At 43.7% G+C, this 12,132-nt stretch overlaps 1 protein-coding gene across 1 annotated transcript in view; it reads right to left on the bottom strand.

The window, feature by feature from the left end:
- LOC140204364 (uncharacterized) overlaps nucleotides 1-4,470 on the bottom strand; it is a 94,436-nt gene extending 89,966 nt beyond the window's left edge. Inside the window, 1 exon segment of the mRNA XM_072271041.1 lies at nucleotides 4,190-4,470. Within this exon segment, the coding sequence (XP_072127142.1) occupies nucleotides 4,190-4,227 (38 nt within the window). The 5' untranslated portion in view covers nucleotides 4,228-4,470.
- Nucleotides 4,471-12,132: the final 7,662 nt, after the last annotated feature.

Here is a 12,132-nt window from a genome sequence, read left to right on the forward strand (position 1 = left end):
AGGTATTCCTGAGTCTCCACGAGGGACTTGCATGACTGACAGTAGTGAAAACCAAGAGGAAGTTATTGACATGATTAAGGAAGCCTTGAACATCACCAGAGATGGAGGACCTTCATTGCTGCTCTAAATACCAGCGGCGTTAACAGGCAGTAAGTAAGTACACAGTTCCTAACTTCACAACTGGCCCTATTAATAGTGTTCACAGTGAACTTTCTCCACTCCCTGTTGAACGCATTTCTGATAAATTTATATGACCTCAATCTTTTTAATTCAGTGGGATTGGTTGTAGATGAGATACTTTGTAAGTTAACGATTAAATCTTGAAGATTATCTTTGCCTGTGTCTCATTTATTATTAAGATTTAATGCTTCCTCTCACTCCATCATCGTTAACCAGACTGTGGAGAGCATTCTAACTTGCTACATCACCATCTGGTATGGAGAGGCCACTGCACAGGATCAGAAAGAACTGCAGAAAGTTGTAAACTCTGCCATCTCCATCATGGACACTGGCCTCCCCAGCATCCAGGGCATCTTCAAAAGATGATGCTTCAAAAAGGCAGCATCCATCATTAAGGATCTCATCACCCACGACTCATCCTCTTCTCATTATTACCATCAACGAGGCAGTACAGGAGACTGAAGATGCATTCAATGTTTCAGGAACTTCTCCTCCTCCGCCATCAGATTTCTGAATGACCAATGAACCCATGGACCATGTTTTTTGTTCTTTTTTCACTACTTACTTAATTTTATATATTACTGTACTTTATAATTTTTATTATATTGTATTGCGATGTACTGCTGCTACAAAACAAATTTTATGACATATGTCAGTGATATTAAACCGGATCCTGATTCAGACTAAACACTGTATAAAGCTAACAAAATGTAGCATCTTTATTTTGAAATTCTGCTCATATTAAACCAGCAGGAAGGTTCCAGGAAGGGGACACCAGCTGTTCAGTGCTGGTGGCAAGAAATGTTTGTTCATTGCAAACTAATTAGCAGAAAGCTGGTAATTCAAGCAGTTACATGCCTGACTCCCAACAGGCAGGTCATGCGCTCTGCTCCAGGGTCAGTCTGCTGTCAGTTGGAGATGCTCTGTGTTCTTGGGTTGACTTTGGGAAGCTCCTTGTCCCAATAAGAAAACAGATCTAAGCCACTCCACGGAAACTCATCTGGCCACCAGATAAACCGAAGTGAACAAGATTGTACTGAAGTTCTGGTGAGGAATTTTAATAGTCTAAAGAACTGTCTGGAGCTCAGTCTCTCTCTTCAGGGTCAAGCGGGGAGGGTTAGTGAAACTAATGATGTTCTTTCAGGAGTCTGCTTTTACTCAAAGCCTTTTTATGAAGATTTTTTTTAACAATTAGCATGTAAACTATAGTTCTGATCTTGTTTTTGTTTCGTGGCTATCTGGAGAAGAATCATCTCAAAGTTGTATTCTGCATACGTACTTCGATAATAAATGAACTGTTGAATGTTTGAATCTTCTGTTCTATGATTTTCTCAAAGGTTTTCTTGAAATAAATACAACATCCATACTGACTCACATGAGCCCCCGGTCTGTGATCATTCAAAATGGAGAAGAGGCATCGGGAAGGCACTGACACTCTGAAGTTAAGGGGAGGATGTATAGACCAAGCAAAAAGCTGGCCAAAGACACACAGGACTTACTTCACGTGATGTCTGCCCACTCATTAACTCCCTCCTGCCCCACATATAGCAGGGTCTGCGGCTCGCACATGGACCTTGTCAACTTGCTGACAAAAATTATATAAAGTTATTGGATTCACAGACAGCGAAGACAGTTGGTATCTTTTCCCCAGGGTCAAGATGTCTAAAACTAGAGGGTATATACCTAAGGTGAGAGGGGGTAAGTTCAAAAGAGATTTGTGAGGGCAAGTTTTGTTTTATACAGAGTGGTAAGAGCTTGGAAAGTGCTGCCGGAGAGGCAGATACAATAGAGGTATTTAAGGGGATCTTAAATAGGCATGTGAATATGCAGGCAGTGAGGGGATAGGAACACTGTGCAGGCAGAATGAATTAGGTATCATCAGCTAAATTATCTATTTACTGACTTATTGAGATATAGCACAGAACAGGCCCTTCTAGCACTTCAAGGTTTGCAGCCCAGCAACCCTAGCCAAATCGCAGGACCAATTACAATGATCAATTAACCTCCAACCGGTAGGTCTTTGGATTGTGGGAGGAAACCAGAGTACCCGGAGGAAACCCACATGATCATGGGGAGAACATATAAACTCCTTGAAGGCAGTGCAGGGAACCGAATCCCAGGAGGTTGTTCCTGTAAAGCATTGGGCCGCCCCAGTTCTGCATACTTCATTGACTGCAATGTGCTTTGTGGTAAATTGGTTCATTATTGTCACATGGACCAAGGGACAGTGAAACCTTGGTGTTGCATGCTATCCATACAGATTATTTCATTATAACAGTACATTGAGGCAGTAGAAGGGAAACTAACCTAGAAAACGCAGAGCAGATAAACAATAAGGTGCAAGGTTCTAACAAGATACATTGTGGGGTCAAGAATCTATCTTATGATACTTGGGAACCATTCACTAGCCTTACGACAGCCAGGTAGAAGCTGTCCTCGAGCCTGGTGATAGGTGCTTTCAGGCTTTTGTATCCTCTGCCTGAGGGGAGAAGAGAGAAATCTGAGGTGGGTGGTGTCTTTGATTAGGTTGGCCACTGTACTGAGGCACCTCCAAGAAGACACCAAACTTGTCAGTGGGTCTGAAGGCTTGCATGCCTCGATGACTCAATGATCTGGAGAGCTATGTTGGAGAACCTCCATAGCTGCTCAAAACACCAGTTGGTATATTGGGCAGTAAGCAGTAAGTAGGTGTACTGGGGCAGGGAGAAGTTTAAACAGAATCCACGGTGAACTGAGGCTAGGAAAATCGCTTAGAAATACATAGTCAGGGAGTGAACAGAAACAGACCCTTTGGCCCATCGAGTCCATGCCAAACTATTATTCTGCCTAGTCCCATCTACCTGCACTTGGACCACAGCCCAAGTGGTCCGTGTACCTGTCCAACTTTCTGTAAGAAACATAAAGAATAAAGAACATGAATGCACGAGAGGGATCCATGATCGAATGCGGGCACAGGCTCAATGGGCCGAATGGCCTAACTCTGCTCCTATGTTTTTACAGTCTATATGACACTTTGAGAGGGGAGATTCCAGAGGCATTCGGGATAACCAGTGAGATCGGAAGGCGGCAGGAACAGTTGACTTGGGTTTCAACTATTATCTATTGGCATAGTTAGCCGGATGGTCTGGGCATTTCTCATCCTTTGCAACCAGCACGAAGTCAGCGACCTCACACGCTCCTTCTCTTTCAGGGTGCTTGATAACCCTGGGTCAGTACTCGGCTTGTAAAGTCATCACTTCCAGAGGGTGCAACTCTTAATTGTCCAGTGAATCGATAACTGGGGACCAGCGTTCTCGTTTTAAAATCCTCCTAATTAATAATAAAACAGGATTCTTGGCTTTTGCATTCTATCTGAGCGGGCAGTTTATCGTCTCTGCGGGGCTGGTTGTTCTTATTAAAATCAATGTTATCTCTCCCGCCACCAAAAAATATGCAGCGAAAACTTCCCTCTGTGAATCATTATCCTGTAAAAATTCGCTGTTCACTAGGAGAATGCTTCGCTTTATTATTGTAGTCAGCGAGACGGGCTGTAGGACAAGAGGTGTCTCGAAAGTGATTCACGTTCCACATCCAAGTCAGTGTCCATAATGAGTTACTGATTTAAACTTCAGAAAGTGCGAGACCAGCGAGAGGCTGGTGATAAAGGATTCCCAGAGAGCGGGACACTCGTTGTTACTGTCTGAATACTATGGCCGCTTTTAAAGTAACGCCGACACTTCCCATCGCCTTCCCGGTAAAGCAGAGGCAAAATAAACTCAGATTTCACTGTCATGACCCAAAACCATCCCCAAAAAGAAAATTTTTCATTTCAACCAGAAATATTTCTTTCAATAAGTTCATTGTTCAGAGAAATCTTCCGTGCTGTAAAAGTCCGTCCCCTCCTACTAAATTGTACTTGGTTACTGGGTATCTGTAACTCACGCGGAATTGCGGAGAAACCTTCTGTTCCCGCACAATATAAACAACGTTTTCAACCTCTTTAAGAAAATAAAACAACTTTTTTTCTTACCTCGAACCGCCTCGAAGACAGCAATAAAGCCCCGCCATCACTGGTCAGAGAGAGCGCATTCCCCACTCACGCTCTCCAAGACATGATTCCCGGTCAGCGGTTCTGTCTTGAGTAAACTGGCCCCACACCCCGAATCCACAATGTGTCTGATCACAAGCCAACTCTAGGCACTGTTCACTCTCAAGAAAGACACGAATAAGAGGGCCCCCTTCGCCGGATCGCTGCAGCCTCCAAAATATTCTGCACATGTAAACACTGCCACTACTCCCGAGGGACCCGACCTCCTCCCCAGCGACTCTACTCTCCAAGCCCATGATATCTAACAGGCCAAATATGTAGCTTGACTTTGTGTTTTTTTTTATCAATACAGTCAATAACTTCCCTTGCTTGCTAAAAGGGGGGAAAATGCATTGAGGAAATGATAACGACAAGAGATTCTGCAGATGCTGGCAATCCAGAAGCACAGGCACAAAATGCTGGAGGAATTTAGCAGATTAGGTAACCTCTATAGAAGTGGATAAACAGTCAACATTTCAGGCTGAGACCCTTCATCAGGACAGATTACTTGCACTTTAGTCTCACGAATGTAACTTTTCCAGTCCTGATGGTAGGTCTGAGCCAGAAACCTTGACTGTTTAATGCACTCCATAGATGCTGCCTGACCTGCTGAGTTCCTCCAGTATTTTGTGTGTGTTACTCTTAAGGGAATAAGATATAGGGGCAGAATGGGGCCATTCGGCCCATCGAGTTCTGCTTTGCAAAATGATGTACTTGATTAAATGTGGAAATGATGTGTTTTTGCCGAGGATGGGTTTGTCACTCGCTGGGCTTAAAACTGCCATTCCTAGCTTCATTCCCATTTTAAAAGTCTGCATAAGATCTTTCTTTAATTGCATTTAGTATTTCCTGTCAATGTTTGGTTAAGCACTTTGCCTGTGCAAGCTCTTTAGATTACTTACATTTTAGTCTCATTACTTCAACTTCTCCAAAGGACGAGTCTCGGCACAATGTGCTGACCTTTTTAATCCACTCCATAGACGCTGCCTTCTCCAAGAGGACCACAACCTTGTCCTGGTTTGGAGGCCTATGTGCCTCAATGACCCTGAGAGCTATATTAGCTGGAGTCAGAGCTTTATGCTTTGGCTCTTGCTGGGGTAACACATGCCAAACAAGTTAAGGGTAGAGGCCAGACTAAGAGTGTTCCGCCAGTCCTACAGGCTTGAGGCTTCAGCTCAAGACTAACAACCCTGACTAGTCAAACAAAACTATTATGGAAACAACAATGAAGATTCCTCCTGTATTGGAGTCTCCTGAGTCTCCACCCGGAACTTGCATGACTGACAGTAGTGAAGACCAAACTACTGATATGATGAAGAAACTCTTGAACATCACCAGAGATGGAGGACTTTCATTGCTGCCCTAAATGCCGACAGCATAGTAGGCAGTAGGTAGGTACAGACGCTGCTAGACCTGCTGAGGTGCTCCAGCATTTTGTATGTGTTGCTCTGGATTTCTGGCATCTGCAGAATCTCTTGTGTTTGCGACCTCTTCAGGTCCTGTCCAACTATCCATTATAAAAAAAACCTCACATAATCAGCTCCCAACAACTTTCAAATGAGTGCACTCTGGTCAAGGGTGGTGGGGCTTTAGTGCTGTTTTCAAAGCAGTTCTCACTAAGAAAAAGCTATTGGTCCATGCCCTGATAACTCCCGAGAGTCATAGAGCTACTCAGCAAAGAATCAAGCCCCTCGACCCAGCCTTTCTGTGTAGACCAAGTTCAAGTTTATTGTCATTCAGCCATACGCATGTATACAGCTAAATGAAACTACATTCCTCTGAGAGCAAGGTGCAAAACTCAGTATACATACATCCCATACGACCAATAAGATAGTATTAACATTTATCTGTTAATATTATTGAAATAATATTAGCAGATAAATAAGGAGTGTTCTGTAGATACACAAGTTGGCATAAAGTACATGTACAATATTGTATACAGTTAAATAAACAACAGTATAATGCCTCATTATCAGGGACCCCCACCACTCAGGTCATGCCGATTTATTTATTATGATTATTTCTTTCTTTTTGTATTTATACAGTTTGTTGTTCTTTGCACACGGTTGAACGCCCAGGCTGGTGGGGTCTTTCATTGTTTCTGTTATGATTGTTACTCTATGATGGATTTATTGAGTATTCAAGACAATGAATCTCAGGGTTGTATATGGTAACATATATGTACTTTGATCATAAATTTACTTTGAACTTACTGTGCTGTCACAAAGAACGTATACTGGGTGGTAACAGAGTGTTCAGAAGTCTCACAGCCTGGGTGGAGAAGCTGTTACCCAGCCGAAAAGTCCTTGTTCTTGTACTGTGGTACCTTCAGCCTGACAGTGGAATGGCAAAGAGACAAAGTTGCCCAATTGAGCCAGTCCCATTTGCCTGGGTTTGTCCCATTTCCTTCTGAATCTTTCCTATCTGTGTATCCGTCCAAATGTCATTTAAATGTCTTAATTCTACCCACCTCTACCACTTCTTCCGTCACCTTAATCCATTTACAAAAAAACCTGCCCCTGAAGTCCCCTTTAAATCTTTTCCCCAACCCCCTTCACATTAAACTATGCCCTCTGGCTATGAACAGCCCCATTTTAGGGGAAAAAAAGACATTGGCTATTCACCTTATCAATGAACACCAATGCCTTTGAATGGAAAGTTATCATATGAGGAATTATCATATGAGGAATATTTGATGTCTCTGGGCCTGTACTTTCTGGAATTTAGAAGGATGAGGGAGAATCTCATTGAAATCTTTGGAATGTTGAAAGTCCTAGACAGAATAGATGTGGAAAGGATTTTTCCCATGGTGGGGGAGTCTAGAACAAGAGGGCACAGACTCAGGATAGAGGGGCATCCATTAAAACAGAGATGTGGAGAAATTTCTTTAGTTAGAGGGTGGTGAATTTGTGGAATTTGTTACCAGAGGCAGCTGTGTACACAAGGTCATTGAGTTAAGGTGGAGATTGATAGGTTCTTGATTAGCCATGGCATCAAAGGTTACGGGGAGGAGGCCAGTGAGTGGGGCAGAGGATGGAGAAAAAAATTATCTTGCCATGATTGAATGATGGAGTAGACTTGATGGGACAAGTGGCCTAATTCTGCTTCTATGTCTTATGGTCTTCTTTGATAACTAATTTAAATCTATAAATCTATGGCATCTGATTATTAATCCACCTGCAACAGGCAACATATGTTCTCTTTTTTAAGGTTAGGAGTGCAACAAAGTACAGAAAGTATTCTGGTTGCTTTTTTTCACCATCCTACTGTGAAAAACCTTTGAGGATAAGAAGCATATCAGCACATGCTGATGAAGGGTCTCTGTCCAAGACATCGACTGTTTATTCCTCTACAAATATGCTGCCTGATCTGCTGAGTTCCTCCAGCATTTTGTGTGAGTTGCTCTGGATTTCCAGCAACTGCAGAATCTTTTGTGTTTGTAAAATATGGGTTCACCCAGGAGATGAGGCAGAGGCCACAGAATGAGTAAGAGGCACAACTCCTCAAATGGAAGACCTGTGGCACCGACCCTTTTGATCTTTCCACAGATGCTCCCTTCCCTACTGCTACGTTTGTTCTTTAACTCTAACACACTTATTAATAGGAGACAGTCATGGCTTCCAGCCTCACACTTCAGCGCGTGCTCCCAGTTCACCAACGTCACTTCCACTTTGGGTGAACCACTAACATTGCACACTGGGAATTGAAGTTCTTTATTACGTACACACATCCCTCTGCAACGATAGTTTAAACCCCGCTGTACAGCATTAACAAACCTTCCCGCTAGGATATTAGTCCCCCTCCAGTTCAGGAGCAAACCACTCCTTCTGTACAGGCCCCACCTTCCTTGGAAGAGAGCCCAACTATCCAAAAATCTTATGCCTTTCCTCCTACATGACTCCTTAGCCACGTATTAAACTGTATAATCTTCCTACTTCTGGCCTCACTAGCATGTGGCATGAGTAGCAATCCTGAGGTCATAACCCTGGTTGCCCTGACCTTTAACTTAGCACCTAACTCCTTGAACTCTCTATGCAGAACCTCATCACTCATTCTACCCATGTCATTGGTACCTACATGGACCACGAGTTCTGGCTGTTCACCCTCCCACTTAAGAATGCTGAGGACTAGATCCCAGATGTCCTGGGCCCTGGCACCCAGGAGGCAACATACCAATTGGGAATCTCATTCTTGTCCACAGAACCTCCTGTCCATTCCCCTAACAAATCCCCTATCACCACGGTGTGCCTCCTCTCCCCCTTTCCCTCTTGAGTCACAGAGAGTCACAGAGGTAGACTCAATGCCAGAGACCTTACCACTGTGACTTTCCTCTGTTAGGTCAACCCTCCCACCCCAACAGTATCCAAAGTAATTTACCTGTTCTTGAGTGGGATGGCCACAGGGGTTCTCCACACTGGCTTCTTAACCCCTTTCCTCTTCTTGACCATCACTCAGTTTCCTGTGACCTCCCTGTATGTCCTATCTATCACCCTCTCAGCCTCCCCAGTGATCTGGAGTTCATTCAGTTTCAGCTCCAAGTCCTTAACATGGTTTGTTAGAAGCTGCAGCTGGATGTCCTTCTCGCTGGTGTAGCCGTCAGGGACACTGGAGGTCCTCCTGCCTTCCCACATCCTGCAAGTGGAGCACTCCACTATCCTGCCTGGCATCTCTACTGTCCTAGCTGAGCAGATATAAAGAGGAGAATGAAAAAACTTGATCTTTTCTTTCCTTTGCTTTCTCTGACCAAAGCCGCTGAAGCCTTGAAGAGCTTTAACTATGACCACTCAGACGATGGCCCCTGTGCTTGCCCCGCCTTCCTTTAACTTGCTTTTGCTAATTAATCCCAAACACGGATAGGCCACTGCTCAAGGCTCTTTTTTGCTGTAGTGACCCGTTGCTGCCTTTTATCCTTAGGCAGTGGACTTGATTGAAGTCCCCTCCTCTCAAAGCTTCTGATGTTCGCACTGGCCACTAATCTAAGCTCTTACTGAAGAACTTTATTTATGGTCTTCATCAAACATGAAGAGCATTTAATGGTTTTGGGTGGGCCTGTATTCACTAGTATTCAGAAGAAGGAAGGTGACCCCATTGAAATCTATCAAATGGTGAAAGGCCTTGAGAGAGTGGATGCGAAAGGGTGTTTCCTATGGTGGGAGAGTCTAAGACCAGAGGACACTGCCTCAAAATAGAGGGGCGGCCTTTTAGAATGGAGATGAGGAGGAATTTCTTTAGCCAGAGAGTGGTGAATCTGTGGAATTCTTTGGCACAAGCAGCTGTGGAGGCAGAGTTTGATAGATACTTGATTGGCCAGGGCAGCAAAGGATATGGGGAGAAGGTAGGAGATTGGGGCTGAGAGGAAAATTGGATCAGCCACGATGAAATGGCAGAGCAGACTCGATGGGCCAAATGGCCTATTTCTGCTCCTATATCTTATAGTCTTATGGTCTTTACCCCATAAGCCTTAATTACCCTGCTATGCAAAAATCTATCTAATTGACCTTACATATACAACACTGTGCAAAACACTTGGGCATATGTATATGACTAGGGCGCCCAAGATTTTTGCCCAGTACTGTATGTACTGAATGTTCATCCATATTAACAAAAACTTAGGACTCACAGATGCTGCTGTTTCAATGGTGAAATAAAGCGAAGATAGAGATGGCTGGCTTTCCACCATGTACTTCAAGTCAAATCAAAATTAACCCACACAGGAAATGATATAAAAAGCAGCTTACAGCACTGTGCAAAGACTTCGGCTCTCTCTCTCTCTTTCTCTCTCTCTCTCTCTCTCTCTCTCTCTCTTTATTTCTCTCTCTCTCTCTCTATTTCTTCCACAGATGCTGCCTGACATACTGAATACCTCCAACATCCTGCGTATAGCTCTGGGTAGGTATAATTTTCTGCAAGGATATGCTGAGCTAAAACAGTCGGTATCTTTTCTGTACAACTCCATGATCTTATTGCATTGCATTTCACATAATGGCTCCATCAAAAAAAAAGGGAAATGCACAAGTTCCAGACACCGAGGATAGCAGAGTTTTCAGAAAATTGTTGCAGTTTATAATGGATGTTACAGGCCAGAACGATAGAGCAAATCAAAATTAAGTGTCAAGCCTAAGGATATTTTGAACCTTGTCCCAGCACAACCCAAGGGACTGAACACAGGAGAAAATGGCAGAAAGGTTTGCCATGAATTAGGCCACAATATTTTACACTCCGTGGCCACTTTATTAGGTACAGCTGTACACCTGCACATCCCTGCAAATATCAAAAATCAGCCAATCATGTGGCAGCAACTCAACGCATAAAAGCATGCAGACATGGCCAAGAGATTCAGTTGTTGTTCAGACCAAACATCAGAATGGGGAAGAAATCTGATCTAAGTGACTTTGACTGTGGAATAATTGCTGGTGTCAGACGGGGTAGTTTGGTCATCTCAGCAACTGCTAATCTCCTGGGATTTTCACACACAGCTGTCTCTAGATTTTACAGAGAATGGTGTGAATCACAAAACATCCAGTGAGTGGCAGTTCCTTGGGTTAAAATGCCTTGTTAATGAAAGAGATCAGAGGAGAATTGTCAGACTGGATCAAGATGATTGGAAGGTGACAGAAACTAAAATAACCACGTGTTACAACAGTGGTGTGCGGAAGAGCATCTCTGAATGCACAACACATTGGACATTGAAGTGGAGGGGCTAGAGCAGCAGAAGATCATGAACGTACACTCAGTGGCCACTTTATTGGGTACAGGAGGTGCCTAATAAAGTGGCCACTGACAGTAAGTGTTCACATTAAGTGGCAGATGGGAGGACAGCCAGAAACCCATTGCAAAGGCTGAAAAATAATCCCTTCAGCATAATGTCTTCAATCTGTCAGGCAGAATGGAGGGTTGTGACTCCAATACGTCTGATGCAAAAATGATCAGGATCGTGTATCCATTAGGGGTGTAAGGGTCATCTGCAGCAAGAATGAATAATTAATAACTTAGACAAACCAGAAAGGAAGAGGGTTGGGCAAAAGGTGAGGTTTTTGAGGAAAAGTATCCAAGCAGTTAGCAAAACCAAAAGGCATAGGAGCAGAAATAGGCCATTCAGCCCATCAAGTCTGCTCTACTATACCATCATGGCTGACTTATTACCCTTCTCAACTCCATTCTCCTGCCTTCTCCCCGTAACCTTTGACACCTTGACATATCAAGAACCTATCAATCTCCGCTTTAAATGTACCCTGCGACTTGGTCTCCACAGCCATCTGTGGCAATGAATTCCACAGATCCACCACCCTCTGACTATAGAAAATCCATTGCATCTCTGATCTAAGGCACCAGTGATCAGTGGTCTGGGTTTGAATCCTCCACTGTCTGTAAGGTGTTTAAATGTTCTCCACTTGACCGCATAGGTTTTCCCTAAATGTTCCAATTTCCTCCCACATTGTAAAGACAAATGGTTCAGGTTAGGGCTAGTAAGTTGTGGGTGTGCAATGTTGGCACTGGAAGCATGACAACGTTTGCAGTCTGCCCCCTTTACACACGCTCAGACCTTGTTGGTCATTGATGCAAAAATGTCGGATTTCACTGACTGCTTTGATGTAAACATAGAAACATAGCAAACCTACAGCACAACACAGGGTCTTCGGCCCACAAAGTTGTGCTGAACATGTCCCTATCTTAGAAATTACTAGGCTTACCTATAGCCCTCTATTTTTCTAAGCTCCATGTACCTATCCAAAGGTCTCTCAAAACTACTACATCAACTCAGGCCTAGGGGGCCAGCATCAGACACAATGACAGACTTTCCACTTCTCCCTCTCCCTCATCAGTGAGTGTTCAGTTCATTTACATTAGCTGTGCCGCTGCCTTCTAGGAGAGTATTGACCATAGTC

This window comes from Mobula birostris, chromosome 10 (assembly GCF_030028105.1).
Source record: "Mobula birostris isolate sMobBir1 chromosome 10, sMobBir1.hap1, whole genome shotgun sequence".
Taxonomy (NCBI): Eukaryota; Metazoa; Chordata; class Chondrichthyes; order Myliobatiformes; family Myliobatidae; genus Mobula; species Mobula birostris.